The 24,511-nt window shown below is 32.5% G+C and overlaps 2 protein-coding genes across 2 annotated transcripts in view; both read left to right on the forward strand.

Moving 5' to 3' along the window:
• The window catches only part of LOC139515065 (uncharacterized), a 36,580-nt gene extending 23,713 nt beyond the window's left edge, over nucleotides 1–12,867 (forward strand). Inside the window, exons 4-9 of the mRNA XM_071304624.1 lie at nucleotides 383–697; nucleotides 2,098–2,403; nucleotides 3,190–3,410; nucleotides 4,504–4,594; nucleotides 8,234–8,317; nucleotides 10,306–12,867. Of these exons, the coding sequence (XP_071160725.1) occupies nucleotides 383–697; nucleotides 2,098–2,403; nucleotides 3,190–3,410; nucleotides 4,504–4,594; nucleotides 8,234–8,317; nucleotides 10,306–11,984 (2,696 nt within the window). The 3' untranslated portion in view covers nucleotides 11,985–12,867. The remainder of the gene's footprint in view (nucleotides 1–382; nucleotides 698–2,097; nucleotides 2,404–3,189; nucleotides 3,411–4,503; nucleotides 4,595–8,233; nucleotides 8,318–10,305) is intronic.
• LOC139515066 (receptor-interacting serine/threonine-protein kinase 4-like) lies at nucleotides 12,183–12,866 on the forward strand. The gene has a single exon (XM_071304626.1). It carries the CDS (start codon nucleotides 12,183–12,185, stop codon nucleotides 12,864–12,866), a length of 684 nt encoding a protein of 227 aa, XP_071160727.1.
• Nucleotides 12,868–24,511: the final 11,644 nt, after the last annotated feature.

Below are 24,511 nucleotides of genomic sequence, written 5' to 3' on the forward strand. Positions count from 1 at the left end.
TGAATTGAAATTTTTATTCCTTTTAATATGGGAATAAATACGTGAGATCTGAACTATGGCAAACAAAATACAGCATCTTATTAATTTCACAGTGTGCTGCTACAGAAGGAAAACTCAGGGATTCATTTGGATTCCCTAACCGGTTTCAGTTTCAGGTACAAAAATTACACAAATACTGAATGTTAAAACATGCAACTGCCTTATATGTAAGTTTTTTCGCGTTTCTTTCGAATGCTTTTGCTTTGTTGAAAGAAAGTAACTTGGTATATTTTTATTTTCAAAATGTGTATCATTATTTAATACGGGACAACAAAATGGTCAAAACTATCGTTACTATCTAGTTAAATCGCCAAGGTACCCTCATGTTTAGTTTCTTTTCCAGTTCACCACAGATTGTTCCATTTCTATGACCAGATAATACAGGACACCATTTTGGATAATGAGGTCCTTGATCTACTAATTTCCAAATGTATCCTTAAGAAAGAAGACAGAGAGGAAATAGAACAACAACTGAGACAATCTGACCGCAACAAATGTATTCTAGACCTTCTAATTCAAAGACCACAAGAATCCTACAGTGTGTTATTAGAAGTTCTTAAGGAGTGTCATACATGTTTTCAAGATTTGATAGAATGTATGGAAGGTCAACTTTTCCCCCATCATAAAGTCGTTTCTCAAACCAAAGATAAATCATATAGTAAGTACTAGTACATGTTGATTTTTAGTGTGAACCGGTATATTTGATATCTAAATGCCAAAGCATCAATTTTTTCGGGAAATTCAAGTTGAAATAATTACTTCGTATATTTTACGGACGCAATCACTAGTTGGTTGACCGTTATAGAATATCCGTTATACAGAAGATATCGAATATGTTCCTTATGTCGTAAGTACAATCCCGTTCCATTTTCACGAATGTGACCTACCGAATTATACTATTTACGGGCTTTGTAATAACACGAGAAACACGACGTGTGCCACATATGGAGGAGAATTTGCTTTCAGAAAAATCACACTGAAGTGACAATTTAAATAAAATTCTACGTGTCACCTATGATGAAGGTATTGCCCCTTAAATGATTTTTTTAAAGTGTTTAGTCATTACATTAAAAACAATAATATATTAATAAAAATTTAGATAGTAAATATAAAAAAAACACTTAATATGTTCGGTCATCTTCAACAGGAATACACATATACCCAAAATGTTTAAAGCAGAGGATTAAAGAAATTTAACACGTGAAGGGATAAAAGACCAGACAGGAACTTCAAAAAGGCCAAATTCATTTTAGTTTTCTACTTATTTCTTAATCTATAAAAAAAAGTTGTTTGTTAAAAAATTATAACTCTTGAGTGAAGACTTTACGAATTTTAAAGAAAGAGAGGAATTGTACAAGGCAAAAATCTTCTGCAGGTTTTCACCCTTGAAAGACGATTTTTACCTTTTATTGTGGTTTAATTTTTTAATGTTGCAGAAACCCTTATATCAAGTTATTTTCCCATAATTAGGTTTTAAAGAAAAACTTTTAAAAGCAAAAAAGAATAAGCTAAGTCAAATCTACAAGTAAGTCAACATGTTCAAGGTATAAGAATCCTTGTAGGACAATATGTCTTTTAATGATGCTTTTTTACTAATTCGTACAATGTTGCTATTTTCTTGTTCAACTTAGATATATAGAAAATAATCATAAATTCAAGACTTTTCCAGATGATCTAGCAATTTAAGCTCTTGTGAGTCTCTTGTATTATTAACACTGTCAATGTCTAATAATATAGGGTTATTGCATGAATATTCCCCAATATTCGTGCAATAACCCTTTCATTGTATAGCATAATATTTGAAAGTAAAAATTGATTAAACTAAAAATTTTCGTTGATGACGTCATGAATTTTGAAGATTTATTGCACTAGTGCAATATTAGAATTTATTGCACGCTAGCTTTTGGTTACTATCTGTGGGGAATAATATATTGCTATGCAATAATACTAATTACACTAGTTATTGTTCTTGTGAGTGTCTTTAATCTATCTAAATGTAGAAGAAAATTAGTCAACGTTTTATTTAATAATACAGTAAATGGCTTTTCCTTTATTTAGTTACAGGATTCCATTCAGTAAGGTTACAAAAAAACTACCACAATCTGACTCAGAATTTGTCTAATACAGAAAGTATCATAGATTCGTTGATATCGAGGGGAGTTTTAGATCCTGATGATCGGGCAGAAATAGTTTCAAGCAGAGTACAAGCAAAAATAAATAGAAAACTAATAGATAAGATCAAAAGTGAACAAGATTATATTTTTTTTCTGGAAGCACTCAATGAGGATCCTACTAATTCAAAGCTGACGTCTGACTTAGAGTCAACTGACGTAAAACCAGATGAATTAAAGCTACTGCAAAGAGGTCAAGTAATTGTCTAAACAAATGTTGAATTATTTTCTGTTACTTAGAATAAAAATAAAGTACGATTACCTATGAAACAAATATCCACTTAGAGACCAACAGATGTGGATGTAAAATGAGTCTTTTTGAAAAAAAAACAAAATAAGTACACTATAGTAAGCTGTAAATTTGCTCTCTTGTGGAGAGTTGTCTAATTGGCATTCATGCCGCATCTTCTTATTTCTTTATATAAACAACATACATAATGATTTGGGTCAAGTCATATACACATTAAAAAGAACTGTGAGCAATTCAGACGTAGATTCACTAGAAGTCAAGAGAATTAAATCATTAGGTTTATTATTCTCAAGACTGTTTTTGACTACATAAGTGTCACCAATTTCATACAATGTAGACAAGACAGATGAAACTAACTTCCATATTTTAGTGCACCAGAAGGGTATCCATTTCTGCTCAATATCTTTCGTGATGATTATTAGTATAAACTAGAGAACAACAGTTTACACATCAAAAATATTTCAGGGCTTCAGTTGCCTAGTTGAAGAAGCTGAACTACTGTGTCAACGATTATATTGTGAGTTCGATTCCCACATAAGGCTATTGCGATTGACTAGGATTGTCAAAAGCGACAGCCGCAAAAAAGCACAATAGCACGTTAATAGCACTGAAAGTGCCATTCGACAACAATCAATTAATCAATCTAACACATTTTAATATGAAAATACACTATAAGTTTAAGCAAACATATTATAATTTAAAGCAAAGAAGAAAATATGTATCTTACAGGAACCATAATACATTCACTTCAAAACAGTCCAGGATTCCAGACACTTGTTATATTAGTTTCTATGGTAAAAGATGTTCAGATTTTAGATACAGAACCAGAGCGGCATCATATCAGTTTATCAGCAGACTTATATAGACTACAGTATTTGTATAAAAAGATGCTTAAAATGACAATAATGGATTCACATCAATATCAACAATTTGTTCAAACAGTAAATGAAGTAAGTTATTTTCGAAAATGGATATTATTTTGGTCCTGTTTTTGTTTAGTATTTATTCTTATTTATTGATTTTGATCTTATACAGTTGATCAATAGAATGTGCACTTAAATATTGGTTACAGGAGTACAACTTCTTATAAATGTTTTCGTTGATCAGTTACGAAATTGACCGGACCTTTGATGTACTTACTAATAAGGTGATGTGAAAATATCAAGAGTGATTTACTTCTTTCATATAATTTAAAATCAATTTATAAGGATAAAACTCTTCACAAGAATACGCTTTTTTTTTATTTGGCACTTATGAATACGGGTATACACACCAGACAGTCATTTGGAAAAATCCGTTTATGTACAATGCCCTTTGACATTTATGTTGTTAAAAACGTTATTTACCTGCTGACGAGAAAAAAACAGATCATTCACAGAACGCTTTAGTTGTTAGAAAGTACCAAACTTATGCACAAAGGGAGGGGGGCATGAAACCTGGAAAAATCCTACATTAGACTACATCAAGCAACTGAACGAATGGAAACAACTGCCATATTGCTGACAAGTAAAAGGATTTCAAAAGAAAAGCTAACTAAACCTCCTCGTTGTATAACAGTTTTTAAATGATAAATGGTAAACATTTTAAGAAAATTTAAGACAAAGGAACAAAACTCTGCAACGAATTAACGTTTCATGGTTATTGTTCATTTTGAGATCTCAACATGCATATCCAAAAAAAGTCTCCTCTTTGTCAACTGTGTCGATCTCTTGAAACTCTACAGCTGCTACTCATAGTGAGGTAATATTTGTATTTTGATACACATTTGTTTGACTATCATGTAAAAATATTGATACCAAAGGTACATTGAACTCATTAATCGAAAATAAACTGACAGTGTCATGGTAAAAGCAGGTAAGGACGAACAGACCAACAATAGTGTACAAAACACAACATAGATAACTTAAGACTGAGCAACACGAAGCCCTAGAAAATTGAAAGTGATCTCAGGTGCTTTGGAAGGGTGACCAGGTCCTGCTTATTATATTGCACCCGTTGGGCCTTTATGTTTTAGACAGAAATAAATTTGTTTAATTTGAACAGATATTGGTAAGAATTGGTGGAGATCCTGTGGAAATTAAATTGGACACTGGGATGCAAAAACTAGTAAAGAAGTTGTTTTATGGTTTAAAAGGTAACTTTAGTTACATGAATTGAATATCTGAATAATATTAATTCTTCTTCCTCACATTGGCAAAGTGTAGAAGTATTTTTGTGCAGTCTAAAAAAACTACACAGAAAACTGAAGACTGAGCAACACCAATCCAAATACAATGCATGAATGATAACTGCAATGTAACAACTATTTACCATTAGTTCCAAGCATCAACTCTCTATTTTATGTCATGTTTTTCAACGTAACTTCTATATTTCAGAGGCTTGAACTTTTATATTTTTTCGTATTACCTGTATAACATTTCAGAGGATTCCAACTACAATTGAAATCTACCAGAAAGGGAAATAGTACATAAGGTTATTTTTTTCCTTTTGTTTTGAAAACTGTAATAAATAGAAAAAACTTAAATTTGAAACAAAATGATGAGACAGACAAGATTTATTAATATGTTTACATGGACGAAATTATGAGAAGTGTCCTTCTTGAGTTATTGCTCCTCTGAAACGCCTAGGCCAAATTTAAACAAATTTTATAGTCACAATCATTATAAGGGAATATAAATTCACAAATCTGTCAGATGACTTCAAGTTACAATATAGTATGGCAGATAAATGCTAAATGATGCCACGGATATGAACCAGGACTACGTTAGATTTAATAATCGGCCCGCTGCTGTTATTGCTAAATGGGGCCAGGATATCTCAATAAGTCACAATTGATACGATATTCCCGTGCTTGCATTTCCTATCATTACTTTCTTGATAGAGGGTTGTTGCTCACAAGAAAGTTTTTCAAACAGAGTTCCAAATGGTGAAGTTGAAATCATCACTTCGTAAATTTTACGGACGCCATCACGAGTTGGTTGACCTTTATAATAACCGATTCACAAATGATATCGGATATGATCCTTACGTCGTAACTACAATCCCCTTCCCTTTTATGAATGTGACCTACCGAATTCTACTATTTACCGGATTTGTTATCACATCGGCAACACGACGGGTGTCACATGTGGAGTAGGATATGCTTACCCTTCTGGAGCACCTGAGATCACCCCTAGTTTTTGGTGGGGTTCGTGTTGTTTATTCTTTAGTTTTCTATGTTGTGTCATGTGTAATATTGTTTGTCTGTTTGGCTTTTTCATTTTTAGCCGTGGCGTTGTCAGTTTATTTTCGATTTATGAATTTGACTGTCCCTCTGGTATCTTTCGTTCCTCTTTCACAAGATTAAATGAAGATGTGCTTGGGAAATTTCTCAATGTAATCTTTGATATATCCTAGTCTAAAAATAGCAAAAAGGCATTAAGGACCTTTCGTTTTAATTTACTTCGGAGCTTTTATTTTTGGTCATTTCTCTATTCATTTGTCAATCTCGGTGTCGATATCATTTACATTACTGGTCAAGTTTTCAAGTGTAAGATAAAAACCCATTTATAGAAATATAAGTTAATGTAATATCACGTCCGTTAATTATGTTAATACTAAAAAGAAGATGTGGTATGCTTGTTATAAGATAACTCCCCACCAGAGACCAAATGAAGTAAACGGTTAGCAACTACAGGTCATCATACAGCCTTCAACAATTCTATACAACCACGGAAAGGCTCCTGGTAGCTCAATTAAACATGTTTGTGGGCCAACCAACCATCTGTTTCACCTTGGAAAATGGTGTAACAACAAAAAGTGAGAACAAACTGTAAAATAAAGTTATAACATGTCAGTTCAATTCAATCAACAGATTCAAATTACAGATATGAAAGTATTCGCAGTTAAAGCTAGTGTCAAACCAATAACAACTAATAAAAATATCGTATATTTATGATCAAATGGAATTAGCGTTGAGACGTGATCAATACGATGAGACAATTTAAACAGATATGAACAAAATTCAAAGATCTTATAGAAGTGTTGAATCGGTAACGTTTTATCACTTTATCACTTAAGATGTGCTATCCCATTTGTAATAAGTTTTGTACAGCCAATTTTTCAAACGAAATCTTTGTTGATATGTTTTGGAATAAAATCATTGACTTTATACTTTACCACTCAAACCATGAATACATATACAGTTAAACCTGCTTAAGAGATCACATGTATCAAGAAAACACCTGTGTTAAAAGATCGCCAAATTTAGATCCCCTTGTAGTACATTTCATTTAAATTGAACCTGTATTAAAAAATCACTTGTCTTAAGAGACCGCTTGTTTATGCCCCACCCACATCGTTCGGTTGTCCATACGCCCGTCTGTCCCGTTTTAGGTTAAAGTTTTTGGTCAACGTAGTTTATCATGAAGTTGAAGTCCAATCAACTGGAAACTTAGTACACATGTTCCCCATGATATCATTTTTCTAATTTAAGTGCCAAATTAAAGTGTTGTTCCCAATTTCATGCATGGTCCACATGAACATGAAAAATGATAGTGTGAAGTTCAGGTTGAAGTTTTTGCTCAAGGTAGTTTTTGATGAAGGTAAAATCCAATCAAATTGAAACTTACTACTTTTGTTTCTTATGATTTTATGATCTTACTAATTTTAATGCCAAATTAAAGTTTTGACCCCAATTTTACGGTCCACTGAACATGGAAAATGATAGTGCGAGTGGGGCATCCGTGTACTATGAACACATTCTTGTTTTACTCTCTCGTAAGGGGTCTCTTTAAACAGGTTTGACTGTATTTAGTTAATTGAAATCCAAACATCATTTCAGCCACTTGAAATAAAAATTGTAAGATAGATCTTTAGGAAAGTTACGGTTCAACCAAGGAAAATAAGGATGAAAAATAGAAACTTTTTGTCGTAATTGTTTTATACAGTTCCCAGTGTGACCTGCGATATCCAAATATAGCAAAAAAAAAGTTACTTGTGTTAATATTTGATTCATTTAAAGTTAAATCTTTTTGGTAAATTTAGGTAGTATATTTAGAGAATTCACAGTTGTTTGAGTTATTAAATCCTTTTTTCACCTGAGTTTTTAGTTTATTCCCATGTTTGCTATTATATCACTGTCCCGTATTTATTGGAGGGTTGGCCTCTCTTAGTTTTCTGGTTTGAATTGTTTCACATTTGTTATGTTGGGGCCACTTAAGCTTCCTATTGGATATATGTTTTGCTCATTATTGAAGTCTGTTCTCCGACTTATAGAGACTACTAGTTACTTCTTTTGAGTCACTGTTGGAAATTGGAATATCTTTTTACTTTAGCATACATGTATTAACACCACTGGGTTGATGCCACTGGTGGTGGACGTATCGTCTCAGAGGGTTTCACCAGCCCAGGAGTCAGTACTTCGGTGTTGACATGAAAATCAATTATATATGGTTATTTTTATAAATTTCCTGTTTACAAAATTTTGATTTTTTTGAAAAAACTAAGGATATTCTTACCACAGGCATATATTTCCTTAGCTGTATTTGGCAAAACATTTTGGAATTTTGGGTCCTCAATGCTGATCAACTTTGAACTTGCTTAGCTTAATAACTGTTTTGATCTGAGCGTCAGTGATTAGTCTTATGTAGACTAAACACGCGTCCGGCGTATCAAATTGTAATCCTGGTACCTTTGATATCAGATATGAGAATTGTTAATGATAAGTTTCGTTAAAGGAATTTTTCTTAATGTATAAGAAACATTAAGAATCATACGTGTATTCTAATTTCAGACAAAGAAGAACATTTAGATCTTAAAGAGAAAATAAAGAAAATGGAAACTGAGCTGGAAGAAGTTATACCAAAGAATATTAGAGGTAGAGTATAAGCTCTTGTAAATTAACATTTTACTACTTGACAAAATAAAAAAGACATTGATAATTAGTTTTATCATTAGATTTTTAGAACTGCGAGGTTTCAGTAGAATCTGTGAATGTCTATATTAGAATTAATGGAAATGTTTTACTAAGTTTTCTACAATGTATGTACAAATGTACACTAAGTTTTATACAATGTATGTACAAATATACACTAAGTTTTCTACAATGTATGTACAAATGTACACTAAATTATACACAATGGACCACCCCCAATCCAGCATAAAGTTATTAGTAGAACACTAGGAAGTCTTTAATTATAGTGGAGGAAGCCAAAAATCTCGCAGTGATCTATCAGGCTACTTGACGGAAAAGACTTATCGTGGAGATATTTGACCAATCGAGGCCACAAAGTGTCCTTACTAGTTAAATCTCCAGTCTAGGTAAACATGGTAAAAGAGATGTGTTCGGGAGTTTAAGGTTTTCGGCGCCCCTAGTCAAGAGTAGGGAACAAACCCGAAACCTTCAAAACAATATGTTTTTTACCACTCAACACAGATTATGTTTGAACTTAAGAGGCGTTACTTTCAATGTTCTCCACTTACGTCCATATTTTAGGAAAAAAAGAATGGATTTACAGTTTCTTAACTTATATTTGTCTCAACCAAAAGCTATGAGACTTATACTTCATGCTAACAACCTAAGAAAATACAAATAAAGTTTGAGTTTGGAGTCGTCACTTTCACCGTTCTTGAGATATGCCCCTTTTTTATTGAAAAATTTCTGAACAAGCAGTATATCAACAAGCAGGGGCAACTATAAAATAAAATTGATAAAGAAAATAGGGAATGTATCAAAGCGACAACAATCCGACCATACATGTATATAGAGCAGACAACAGCCGAAGGCCAACAATGGGTCTTCAATGTAGCGAGAAACTCCTGCACTCGGAGGCGTCCTGCAGCTGGCCCCTTAAAAATATGTATACTAGTTTAGTGATAATGGACGTCACACTAAACTCTGAATTATACACAAGAAACTAAAATTAAAATCATACAAGACTTACAAAGGCGAGAGGCGCCTGACTTGGGACAGGCGCAATATGTTTTTTTTATACAGTGTAACAGCTTATCCATGTTACCACAAAGGTCAATTTAGCAAATTTTCAAATGTGCATGTAGCTATCCTAGTAGGCTTATAATACAATCTTATTTAGGCCAAAACATTCTTTAGACTTTGACTTTCGATACTTGGTGTGAAGGAGTAGAACTATATAAATGTGTATGTGTATTACCTTTCTGGCGATTGACATTTTATCTTATTGTCAAATTAGCTTATTTCGTGTAATGTTTGGCTTTTCAAATTTAGTATATGAGCGGGGCAGGACCTTTTTCGGGAAGTCGGGATCAGGTGTCTTTACGCTCGGGATTTCGGGATTTACCCTTTCGGGATCCAGGATATCTTTTTTCGAATTTCGGGGTGTTGGGAGTTTACTTTTTTTTAAATTCGGGACCTCGGGATTTATGTTTTTAAGCCCCAGAACCCCTCCGACCCCCCTCGTAAATGGGTTCATCAATTAAAGACAACGAGTCATATACCATGGACGATGGTATCTGCCCTCGAAAATACAACTCAAGGTCAAATTATTGATTTAAAGAACCATAAAAAATTATTATGCTATAAGGCATTATTATTGGGTAGTTTTCAATTATAATGCTATCAAAACAATCGAATGGGATGTCAAGGCCACTTCAACCCATATCTACCAAAAGAAAACGTTATATAACACCGCAGGTTGTCATCTTACCGTCAGCGAAGAATATAAATGATACTGAATAGTACGGTATAAGAAGTCCAAATATGTCCAAATGGGAAACAAATTATACCATGGACTCATTCGACTACTATGTGCTTGTTGTAAATGATAGTATGTAACTCATATCGATTGGCAAATGTGCGAATTATCTACACTTTAAAATATTTTTCAGACCAAATAAAAAAACAAATAGAAGACTGGGAAAAAAAGGATGAGATTTTTGTGACCACAAGAGCCAGTGATTACGTAATCGAATGTTTACAGGACAACAGTTGTTTGACTTTGACTGCCCCGTCAGGAGTAGGAAAATCTTTTATTGCAAGACACACCGCACTAGTTTTACAGAAGGAAGGGTACACAATAGTTCCAGTGAGAAAACCTGACGATATTGGAAATTATTATCAACCTGGTAAACAGACTGTCTTCATTGTAGATGATATTTGTGGAAATTTTACTGCCAATCAACAACAGATTGAAACCTGGCAACAACTGTTACCTGTAATAAACACAATTATTGCAGACATAAGTTGTAAGATTATTGTATCTTGTAGGTTACAGGTCTATAAAGATGATAAATTTAATGTATTAGTACCTTTTAAATCATGTGAATGTAATCTAATGTCAGATAAGTTATGCCTTACAACTAAAGAAAAAAATATGATTGCAAAGACTTATATTGGTTCAAGCTTAGACACCATTGATAAATTATCACAAAATAGTGAATTCTTTCCACTTTTATGCTATTTATGTCACAAGAAAAAACCTGAAGATGTTAAAGAATTTTTCAAAAATCCATTCATTGTCTATCGAAATGAACTAGACAGTTTGAGTGGGTGTGGAGTTGAAGGAAAATATAAAATATGTAGTCTAGCTTTATTAGTTCTGTTCAATAATCAACTGCCAGAAAAATGGTTAAACGGTAAAGTGACAGATGAACAACGACATATCATAGAAGACACATGTGAGGCTTGTAGATTGAGAAAAAGTACTCCTAAGGCAGAAATCAAAGAGGCCATTTTCACGCTAGATGGCACATTTGTATACAAACAGAATGGTATTTATAAAACTGTCCATGATAAAATGTTTGACTTCCTTGCTCATTACTTTGGCCAGAAAATGATAGAATGTTTAATAGACCATGGTGACAGTGATTTGGTACATGAACGTTTTATTTGGAGAAAATTACCAAATGAAAAGAACAGTATGATAGAATTCATTATCGAAATACCAGATGATTATTTAGAAGCATATTTCGAAAGGTTTATAAAGGACTGGTCAGAAGGAAAGGTGGTAGTTATATTCTGTAACCAAAATATGCAAATGTCATTATTCAGACAACAGCTATTACAGCACTTAAAACAACTGAGAAAATCAAAGCAAATAACTTTGGCAAATACGAAAGGTACAGTTGTACCAAAAAACCACCATGTAGCAGGTACTACGGCACTGATAATACCTTGTTGTTATGGTTATACTGATATAGTACAGTGGATATTACATAATGATGCAGATGTGGATCAATGTAGAGATGATGGAGTTACTGCGCTGCACATAGCAAGTCAGGAAGGACAAACTAATGTAGTGAAGTTGCTATTAGAGAGGAATCCTAGTATTGATCTGTGTGCTAATAATGGGGGTAGTTCTCTGTTCTCAGCAAGTCAGCATGGACATACTAATATAGTAAGGATGCTGTTAGAGCGGAATCCTAATGTTGATCTATGTAACACTATTGGCTGTTGTCCACTAAGCCAGGCAACACAGAATGGGCATACTGATATAGTCAAGTTGTTGTTAAATTGTAATCCAAATGTTGATCTTTGCGACAATAATTATGGTTATAGTCCTCTATAAATAGCAACTAAATTTGGACATATTGATATAGTGAAGTTACTGTTAGACAAAAACTCTAACGTTGATCTATGTGATCATAAAGGTAATAGTCCACTGTTAATAGCTAGTGAGGAAGGACATACTGAAATTGTAAAGTTGCTGTTAACGAGGAATCCAAATGTTGATCTATGTAACAATGATAGTTTGAGTCCTCTGTACATGGCAAGTCAGGAAGGACATACTGAAATAGTAAAGTTGTTGTTAAAGAGAAATCCTAACGTAGATCTTTGTACCATTAATGGTATCAGTCCTCTGTTCATGGCAAGTCAGTTCGGACATACTGATATAGTAAGGTTGTTGTTAGAAAGGAAACCTAATATTGATCATTGTGACGAGCATGGCTACAGTCCACTTAGACAGGCAAGTCAGAATGGAAAAACTGAAGTAGTAAAGTTGTTGTTAGAGAGGAATCCTGATATTGATTTATGTGACAAGTATGGCTGTAGCCCTCTCTATATGGCAAGCCAGGAAGGGCATATTGATATAGTGAGGTTGTTGTTACAAAAGAACCCTAATGTTGATCTACATGACAATGATGGCTGGATTCCACTGAGGCAGGCAAGTCAAAATGGACATACTGATATAGTAAAGTTGTTGCTGGAGAAGAATTCTAACGTTGATATATGTGGCAATTATGGAACTGGTCCTTTATACATGGCATGCCACGAAGGACACACTGATATAGTCAGGTTACTTTTAGATAAAAATCCTAATATTTATCTATGTGACAGTAACGGCTGTAGTCCACTGATCATAGCCAGTCAGAAAGGACATACAGATATAGTAAGGTTACTGTCAGAGAAGAATCAAAATATTGATCTAAATGATGATGATCTTGATTAATAATCTGTTGTTCGTTGTTATGTTTAATCTTTCTTTGTTAGAAATATACTGCTATTCATCGCATTACTTTCGTCTCTGTTTGATATCTACTGCTATTCGTCACATTACGTGTTTCTTATAGTTCCATGTTAACAAAACCCATGCAGCGTTACTCCATATAGTACATGTAATTAGACCACCAGGAACAGAAGAGACGTATATGATTTTGATGTGCAGTAGACCCATTCTGTTGATGCAAATGAATATTACTCTAGCACATAGAAAATAATAGCGCGAGTGGGGCATTTGTGTTCTATTTACACATTCTTGTTGGATATACAATTGATAGGTTTCTTATTTCATTAAATGTATTAAGATGTAATTACACATTGCACCCATACGAGCTTCTATTTTATGTTTATTATTACGTCATTTCATTTTTTTATGTTGTTTAATTACTGTCTAAATAGAACTTGTGGTAGGATTTTTTTCTTCATATTGTCATTTTACGTTTTCTTTTATTTTTGGCTATCAATGTTGATTTTTTTCTTTTTCTTTTACATTTTGTACATAAAAGAGGGACGAAAGATACCAAAGAGACTAACACTTATGTTCATTTTGTTTACAAATTTTGCTAGCACTTGTTTTGTTGGATTATTTACTGATATGACTCTTTGCTTAAATTGTCCTTTTAGGATAATTTTAGTTTTTGCTATCAATATTGATCCCTGCTTTTCTACTTTACATGTTGCCATATCCATTTGACTTGGCTTTGTACTTATGCATCCAGTCATTGTAATGTTGGTATTATCTCTTGTGTTTGCTCTGTCTGTGTGACCTTTTGTGTTTCTTTGATGATGTGACATGACTCTGTACTTTGTTCTATTATTAGTTTTGTGTTCTGGTCTTTAATATTTGCTAATGCATTGCATATATGTCCTTTTGCGGTTTTTTTATACATAATGACGTGGCTTTTTTTTAGTTTTTTAGAAGAAATACACAATTAACCTATAGACAAGCGACAAGAATAAAATGTAAACTTCCAATTTACATTCTGCAGAGGATATGCTTAAAGAATTACAGACTATATCGTTTTCATACTTTGAACGACAAAATTATTTGATATCCCTATCTGTGTGACGTTTACATTCTGCCATTCGGTACCAGTGCTAGAGTCTTTCAGCCGTGTATGGGTGGATTTAACATATATAAATGAAATTCAAAATAAGAAAGCAAAGAATGAGGTTGTTAAGTTTGATATATGCCTTTTTTGTGCTTCTTTGTTCAATATTTGTTTGTTTTTATTATTATTAGGTTCCTTATGGTACTTGTACGTTCTGTCATTATTGTATATGATATTCTCGTATTTGTTTCTTTCATTTTTGCTAATTTGCTTTGTCTATACGCTTTTTGGTGTTACTTCGAAAACTTGTTTGTTGCTTATCTTTCATTTTTGCTTTGTGCTTTGACTATATTCCTTTTTATGTGTCTTTGTTATATATATGACATGGCTCTGTACTCATACATCCCGTCATTGTGTTATTGTACTATGGTAAATTTGTGTATGCTTGTCTTTAATTTTGGCTAATATGTTTGGTCTATATGCTATTTTGTGCTTCTTTGTTACATACAATGTATATGTATGTTTTCTTTTAGTAATTAAGATTATAACGAAATGTTGACTGCTGTATTTTTGACATTTGTGCCTATTATATCTGTTAGTTTTATTCACGCATCATTGTCAATATAATGGAATTTGATGCAACTGTCGTACAAGTGAGAGGTTTAGCAAGCTATAAAACCAGGTTCAATCCGGTATATTCTGCATAAAAAATTGCCTCTACCAAATCAGGAATATGACAGTTGTTATCAATTCATTTAATGTGTTTGAGCTTTTGATTCTGACATTTGATTAGGGATTTTCCGTTTTGTATTTTTATCGGAGTTCAGTATTTTTGTTATTTTACTTTTTAATACTCACGTTAATTAAGTTTCCAAACTTTGCTGTCTTAAATGAATTATAGTTCAGTTAGTTAACGTTAGGTTCGACGACAGTGATTATTATATGATTTGTGTCTTAGATTTGCAGACTTGACATGTATGAAGGTATATTTAAGGAGGTAGACCTAGGTTAAGGGAAATAACTCTTAAAATCATCAGTACGTTTATGTCAACCATTTTTTAAGAATATATTCTAAGCTTCTAGGTTACATAGATTATTTTCAATCTGTTTCAGGTAAATGCTTAAAATACATGGATGAACTTGACTTTTACAAACGCTTAACTGATTTAAAGAGTTATCTCCCTGAACCAAGGTCTACCCCCTTAAAAGATATAGTTATATAACTACAGACGAACCTCGTAATAACCGGTTACCATACATATGTCATTTTAACTGTATGTTTACTCAGCTTTAATCTCTTTTGAACAAAAATTTATATTACATAATTAATACATGCGATTGAATTTTTTAATCTCAGGTCTGCATCTTTCGATTATTATAACTTTCGATCTTCGAGACATTGGGGTCAATTTACATTAAGTTAACATCGACGGGACTGGAATATTTACTCAACTTGAACGAGTATTTGAAAAACTGAGTTCGACTCATCACAGGTAGTTATGCATCGATCAAAGGAGAATTTACCGAGACAAAAAAAGATATACTTCGACTCACATAGAAGTATTAGACACAACCGAGTTCGACACAACGAGGTTTGACTGTATATTAAAACATCTACAGAACTTATATTACTTGTGTATATTTGTAACGACTTTAAACGAACTGTTAAATTTATCAATCACCGATTTTTTTTGGTTATAATCAAGGATGTTTGCCGCTCTGTTTAAATGTGTTTGTGATCAGACTGTTATTGTTATGAAAGTTTATAAATAAATGAACTTATAATCAGAAATAAAGTCTGTGTTTTTTGTTTTATTTATAAGCATTTTGGTAAATTGGCGACAATGAATTTCATCATATGTAGATAATTGAGTTGATCTGTAACAATAACATCTCCATGCCTTATATATCATGTACTGTAGTACGACGCTATATTAAAACTGACGAGGAAAGGTAACACACGACCACCGAAAGCTTTATTTTTGTGAAGCCAATGTGGTCGTGTGGTCTAGCGGGACGGCTACAGTGCAGGCGATTTGGTGTCACGATATCTCAGTAGCATGGGTTCAAATCCCGGCGAGGGAAGAACAAAAAATTTGCGAAAGCAAATTTACGGATCTAACATTGTTGGGTTGATGTTTAGACGAGTTGGATATATATATATATATTTAATTTATTAATTGTTATCTTTTATATAAAAAAGAAGAAGACATGGTATGATTGCCAATGAGACAACTCTCCACAAGAGACCAAACGACACAGAAATTAACAACTATAGATCACCGTACGGATTCAATAATGAAAATGAAATAGAACTGCATAATCCCAAAAACAAACGTTTCGATTTGATTTCCAATATAAAAAAGTTATTTATAGGAGACAAAAAGGCATTACAGATTAAGAAAAAGGGTTATAAATTTTTAATTAAAAAAAAAAATTAATGAACTGTTGGAAAAAAGCATTTCAAACGAACACAAAATGCATGTGATTATTGGTTGTTGTTATTATTAGTTTTTCGATCATTGTTTTGTATAGTGTTTGCCGTAACACCACTGTTATAGAATAGGGAAGTGATTTCGCCTTACAGAATGTTGTGTGTGCGTGTCCCAAGTCAGAAGCATGTACTTCAGGGTTTGTCGTTTGCTGCTGTATATCATATTTGTTTTACAGTGTTGCTTTGGACATAAACCAGGCCTTTAGTTTTCACACTTGAATTGTTTTAAATTGTCATATTAATGGGCCTTATATAGCTTACTATACAGCTGCACGGTTAACTATAGTTGTCAACTTCTGCTGCATTTGATCGCAGGTGGAGATATGGCTCAGTAGAATTTTTTTACTGCATCTCCTCATTTTTATGTGTGTACCCTGTCTGATGGATATGTAGATGTTGCAATGAACCAAGGTACCGAATATAGTTAACATTTCTGTTCGCTATGGAGATTCCGTATATCGTCAAATTATCGAAATTTCAACAGGGACCAACTGATCACCACTTATTACAAACCTGTTTCATTATTGTTATGAGTTACGGTCTATGACTAAAACCAGAAAAGGCCCTTCGAAACAACATCTGATAGAAATATTGTTTTAAATATCTGCATGTCACTAAAGAGATTTATCCTGCTGAAAGGACTTTAAATACAGCTAAACTAATAACGAACACTATTATTTCCTAATTTTGATATTAACGGAAAGCTTTAGGAAGTTTGCTTCTCATTTGCAAAATAACAAGCTGTTCATAACACTGGTCTCAAAACCTATTTAAAATAATTGAGAGTTTATACGACTTTTACAGATGGATTAACATTATGCATGTAAAAGATTTATTGAAAGAAAAATGGGGGTCAATTGGCAATTCTTTTTTAAGACTTTCAGATAGATAAAACTAGAGAATTTCGAAAATCTGACAAAAATTCCAAAAAATGACAAGCGAACTTCCTTAATACAAATATTTACAATAAGAAAGACGATATTCATTTTCTATTGTTTATTACCAATTTTAAGATGGTGACGTTCCCCTGTCGTCATATTATGGCGTTCATATATCTCAACTTGTGCCATTCGCTCGTGATGTAACAGCGTATTCAATCAACGTGCAGACATCTTATGCGTTAAGGTATTTCACATCTAATCGTGTATGGTAATATTCTATTCAAAGCACACACATCATATCATTCATCTCAAAAGCTTTCCAAATCTTTAAACGGACTTATGTAGAAGGGATATAGTTACGATACTGTTGTCAGGTCAAGAAAGATTGCATATTTCGAAATTAATATTGGTTCACTTATAGGGTCTTTCCATCGGAAATAAACACATGTTTTCTAAAACAAGTTGTTGGCATGATACCGGTTAGGTTTTTCTCATATACTGTATAATTGTATGATACTAAACCTCTATTAAGTTGGATTTTGCTTGAATTTCATACGATGCAGTCTCTTTCAATCAGTTTAATTTAATTTAAAATCATGTCAGTAACTGCAGTAGTTCTTTGTTAATGCATGTATCATTGTAATCTTGCTTAGTGTCTTTTATTACCTATTCTGATATCGGACTCGGAATTCTTTTGAGCTGAGTTTTATTGTGCGTATTGCTGTGTGTTTTTTCATTCTACATTTGCTAAAGGTAGAGTGGGATGGTGATTTTTTTTATCCCATTCACTACATCCGCATGTATGCGCCTGTCCAAAGTCCGGAGCATCTGGCCTTTGTTAGTCTTGCACATTTTTAAAAATTTTAGTCCATTAATATGTTTCTGAGTTTAGTGTGAGGTCAAATTTTACTGAACTAATACACATCACTATAAAAATCCAAATGTCTGAAACGACCAATTTTTGTCTAAAGGATGTACTTGGGTGAGGTTAAGTGAAAATTAATAAATTAAGAAGTTAAAATTGATAGAGCATCAATTAAGGATAAAAATAAGCTAAAAATATTGATAGGTCATGGACCTCCTTTTCGAGATATTTGAGATTTAAAAAATGGCGGGAAAAGGCTGACTCGGACTTTTACCTTATATTTGCATTGGTATTATTAGGTCTCAAAACAAAAGAAAGAAAATTAAGAATCTTCTAAAATTTTGGTAAATGACCTTTCATGAGCTATTAAGTCTTATATGAAAAAATAAATGGGTGTTATGGGGCAAAATATTATACATTGTATTATATGGAAAAACACCAAGGAGTCCGAACATTTGACACAAATTCCAAAACCCCACCTAAGTACATCCTTAATTTGCATGAACAATTAGTGTTGGCCCTAGAAGACTTTTAAAATGGTTATAGAATTGTAAAGCTCCTCATTATCTCCCATTGGTATAGAAATACATTTTTTTGGCATTAAAATTGAAATATCTTTTTTAACTCATCGGTGAGCTATATTTCTATTCTATTTTTTTTTCAAATGAGCTCTACTTCAACTAAACAATTATAAAATCTAAGCGATTTCTGTAGTTTAGTTTTTTTTTTTAATTTCGATATTACCTCTATTTCTATTACGTTCATTTAAAAAAAAAAAAAACGAAATCATACATAAAAAAAATTGAATTTATTCCCTCGAGCTCCTTGTTATGCTAAATAAACAATTAATGTACCAACATGTGGTTTTTGTCATTAGCAAAGTATTGTTGTATCCTTATTCTTCTAGGTTTAGCGATAAGATTGAGTATATTACAGCAAACGAACGTGTTTAAACAAATGAAACAGTGTAGAATGCGTTTATACACAATTCAGACAAATTCATACTGTTGAGATAGTGTCAAGATATCTTTGAGATCGTCAAAAATGCGTCGAGACAGTTTTAAGAATATCAAGAATGTCAAGACTGGTTGAGACAAATTTAAGAAGTCAATAATTGTTTAAGACTAATCACGACTCTTATCAAAAATTTTATTAGATAATGTTACTTTTGTCAAGACATTTGTCAAGAAAAATAAAGATCCTTATTAGACAAATAAAGAATGTCAGACTTTTCGACTTTTGTAGTGCATGTTTGTTAAGGTGCCAACCGACGCCCGCTTACGTATTCGGGGGTTTTCATGCTGTGTTAAAGTGAAGCCCCATTGGAGGCATTGAGCTGTTTTCTACTCTTTGTTCGGGTTGTTGTCTTTTCGACAAACTACCAATTTCCACTCTCAATTTTATCCCATTTACTTATAATAATTGAAAAATTAACAGAACAAAAAAATCAGTATCATATATAATCATTTTACCCAGTGAATTTGTTATTGGGTCTAGCTGTTGATTAGATTACATTTATCACTTTATCAGGACTGGATTGAAATTGACCTCCAAATTTTGAAAGCTGTATATACAAGGTACCAGGATTGTAGTAAAACATTCTTTGATCATCAATGTTACTACCTGTTAACCCACGAGTTAACCAATTTAAATAATCAACAAGTTATCAGCGTAATAGGCTAGGTAAATTTGTTCAACGATTGTTTTATTGTTCTCCTCAATAAAAAAAGTGCCTGTTTCAGTATACTGAAAATAATATTATTTTATAAAGAAGGATGCATTTAGATCAAGTTTATGAAATTGTGACATGGAAATAATGATAATAATAATTATAATAATAATAAATTTCTATATTTAAAGAGGGTAAACTCAGTTAGTTTATACAAAGAATGTCATGATCTACAAAATCAAAAGCTTTTTTAAAATCTTGTAAAATTGCTAGGTTTAAATTATCATAATTCATTTCTTGCAACCATTGTCAATGATATTAATGTCAAGCTCCATCCAGTATATATTTCAAGTTATAGACATATAATAATGCTATTAAAAAACCAAGTCGTAACCATCGCCTTTCTCTTTTTCCTATTTACATTGTAAATGACTAGATAATAATGATAAATAGTTTTCAACATTGTTCAACTATTTTTGTACTTTTTTGTTTCCTCTACTTTTGTATCAAGGTATAATTGATATGGCAAACTAAGCACCTGCATATTCAATCTATTCAAGACTATTCTTTACCTTAAATTCTGGAAACTGCAGAATTTTTCTCATATCAGTCTTATGTGAGCGGGACTATTTCTAGTTTTTTGGTAATCTGGATTAGTCTTTTGTCACTGTTTTGACCATTCTGGGGCTATAGAAAAAAACCATGACAGAACTATTAAAATTATTTGTGTATAATGTTTCTGTACAGTCATGTAACTTGTAGTACAAACATTAGCTTAAGTGTACAAATAAATAATTGTGATTTTAATATCTTAATATTATAAAAAAAAGATTCAGTTTATATTAATATATTTTAATTAAAACATGACTAAACACATATAAATCAAACTTATTTTTCCGGGTGGAATCTAAATTAGTCATTACTAGCTATGACTTTGACTTCAAAAATATCAACAGGGATCATCATCATCATCATCTAATTTTACGAGACCGTATTTATTTTGGGGTAAATTCCTGCACACTTTGTATAACATGTACATTACATTACACATTAGGTAGAATTTTGATGCACACAATAATGCAATCACATTTCAGGTGATACATGTCTTACGTTGATTTTAAAGAGTACATTACAGTTTAGGCTGACCTGAGGTCAACATGCGTAAACAATGATATCAAACTATTGGTTTTTACTGTAATATAATGATATTGTGACATTTACGGGAAAGAGCTAGTGTAGGAGTTGGTCATACTGGTCAATTGACAATTAATCATTATGATAAATAAAAGTAACATTATTATTTCTAATTGTTGCTTTGTGCTGGTATTCTAGCCAGTGCACTATAGTTGTGATGAAATGCCAGTCTTTTTATATTCTTTCGTAAAGATGTATTTCGCGGTATTCGCAGCGAGTCAGTGCGATATGTGGTTCTCAAGTTAATTTTTTTGTAAAAGGGGAAGTGTTTATTACTATATGAAATTTACTCAGTTTTGGATTCAAGAAAGATTAAAAATAAAATACCATGAACTCCAAGGTTCCTGCTTTATAACCTCGATGTCTGCATTCTCGTCTTTTTATATAACAAAAGTTAACTCATTTAATCATCTGTTTACGACTTAAACTAGTCCGCCTTTCCATCGCAGCGTAGAGATACGCATGATAAGTGAATACAACAGTGGTCCAGTTTGTTACAGGTAACGGCTGTACAAACAACAATGCTAAAACATTTTACCCTGATCGATAAAATATTTGTCATAAAGGGCCAACCCTTGGTAAAATCACGATATATTCAAGCCCCCATGAATTATTTCGATTCTAATAGGACAAATACGACAATTCCTTTTGATCGAAGAGCTCTAGTTGAGTCAAATAATTGCCGTTCCCATAAATAAACGCACTATTAACTTGGCGTAAAAAGAACGGAGCAAAATAAATTGTTGACATGCTTAAACTATTTACAATAACGTTTTTAGATACTTTGAGATGAATCTAAATGATAGTGTACTAATATGTCTTATGTGATTGAAAAAATGGCTTTTATCACATTTTAACATCGTTTGTTTACGTTCTTTGTTGTGATGTTTTTCGGTTTCACAAGCGTCTATTTTCCCGTAAAATGTCTATATTCTAAGGTCATCGTTCTATGACGTCGGGAAGCTCATTCATAAAAAAAAACCATATGACGTGGGAGTACGACCGGAACAGCCTAGGAGATATATTCATATTTTACCATGGGTGTGTTCTCAAAGCGTTTGAAGGACGTCATGTTAGAATTGACGATATACGGATTCTCCATAGCGAAAAAAAAATGTTATCTAGTACAAAGTGCAGATATTGTAACAACGCATGTCCAAACAGCGAACAGATTCCAAATCACCAATATGAGCATGCAATTTATCAAGGAATCCAACAAATTTTTGACAATCCAAAAGTAATTAATTCCTTTATTTTTATGGCAATTTATTACCAGATTTTTTATTGTAACAACTGTACTAGTAAGTAAAATGGATAGTTTATAATTGGAACAATGGTTTGAAGATGAAATAGTATACCTCTATATTTGCAAGGTGTATTGTTATTCGGTAATCAAGAGCCTGCAGCTCCTGCTCAGACTTTGTAGAACGTCAACGCTGTCTGAGCAGAAAGTTGATGAACCAGGGGTGTGTCAAAGACGTCTCGTCCTTATTTCTAGAATTCGTCAGAAGGTACCAAAATCTTGTTGATAAACCTTCCGTATCAACTTCAAAAATTATACACCATGATCTTAGCTTGATGTATGGATTCTGGGTCATGACGTTATTTTTTGTTTTATCTTAATAACGTGTTATAGTATTCTTTTATTTGTCGTTTACTGTTTAGTTTGTTTTAGGTGATATCCATTAAACGTGACTCTGTACTCGTATTTTTTGTATTCTTGTCTTTAGTGTTTGCTAGTGTGCTTTGATTTTGTGACGTTTTGTGTTTCTTTGATAGATATGACGTGGCTCTGTACTCACACATCCTGCCGTTGTGTTATTGTTCAATGATAATTGTTTTATTCTTCTCTTTCATTTATGCTTATATGATTTATCTTTGATATTTTGTGTTTCTCTTTTTTTAGAAGGAATTCACAATAAGCATTTATACAAGCGAAAAGCAAAGGACAAAGGAAACTTTTAATTTAGATTCTGCATTCTAAAAGAACTACATTGTATAGACTATATACCGTTCATACTTTGAACGACAAAATTATTTTGTATTTACCTGTGTGCTGTTTATACGCTGGTCAACATATGTACGTCAAACGCGCGATTCTACGTCAGTTATTGTTAACCTAACCATGTGACTGTCAGGGTAAGGATGTTGTCCAAGTACTTAAAATCGTTCAATCCTTAATGGGTGGAGATAAATAAAATTGTATAAAAAAAAGGAATGAATGAGGTTGTTAATTATAGGCAACAGTAGTATACCTCTGTTCGAAAGTCATTAATCGATCTAGAGAAAAAAAAAAAAAAAAAAAAAACGACAATGCAACACACTCAGAAACAAACTGTAAGATAACAACTGCCATTTCCTGACTTGGTACAGGACATTTAAAAATAAATTGTTGGTTGAACCTGGGTTTTCGGCTAGTCAAACCTCGCGCATTGATGACAATGTTAAATATAACACTAAAATGACAGATTTACATGACAGGACTACAGTACAAATAAATGAAAGAACTTTCAAAACTTTGAAATACACAAATAAACATTACAATAGGACATTTCGACATGCTATAAGTGATCATATGTACCAGACTTATAATGTTATACGCCATACGTGCGTTGGTCTACATAAGACTCACCAGACGATCAGATCAAAATAATAGAGAAAGAATTATATAAATTATAGAACAGATAGAAATTCTTTCTTTAAAAATGTAAACAATTTTACAAAAGAAAATTCTATAGGCATTACTCTGGTTGCCGGCGATTTCAATGAAGCGTTGAAGACTTTAGATAGGAAAACCTTAAATAAAAATACGAAATTTTCTGATCCTGTTAATAGCTTAAGAGTTCTAATGAAAAATCATAATTTTATAGATATTTGGCGTATTTTACATAAAAACACACAACAGTTTACATGGAGAAGAAAGGATAAGACACAAGTCAGTAGGATAGATTTAATTTTAATTGCCAAAGAATTTCAGTTTCTCGTTGAATATTGTAAAATTAAACCGGCACTGATTAAAGTGACTGACCATCAAGGGATAGTTTTATACTTTAAGACAGGGGTTTCAAAAAGAGGGAATGGATACTGGAAACTAAATAATTCTATTTTAAAGGATATTGAACATAAAAAAACAATCAACAGAGTAATAAATCAGTTCGAAAATCGTTTAATCAATAATTACAGTAGCGATATCCGTCTATTATGGGACAATCTAAAGGTTGAAGTTAGAGACGAATCTATTTTATACTGTAAAAGAAAATCGAAATTATCAAGGGAGACAACAAGAAAATTAGAAAGCGAATTAGAACACTTAACGACAATCAGAGATGAACAATTAAACGAAGATGAAACACTTACAAATAATATAAAACAATTAGAATTACAATTAGACACAATTTATGAATATAAAGCAAAGGGGGCTTAAATTAGATCAAGGGAGA

Source organism: Mytilus edulis, chromosome 3 (genome assembly GCF_963676685.1).
Source record: "Mytilus edulis chromosome 3, xbMytEdul2.2, whole genome shotgun sequence".
NCBI lineage: Eukaryota > Metazoa > Mollusca > Bivalvia > Mytilida > Mytilidae > Mytilus > Mytilus edulis.

What these genes read in the sequence shown, in the direction of transcription:
- LOC139515066 (XM_071304626.1), top strand. Translation starts at nt 12,183, where the DNA reads ATGGCAAGTCAGGAAGGACATACTGAAATAGTAAAGTTGTTGTTAAAG.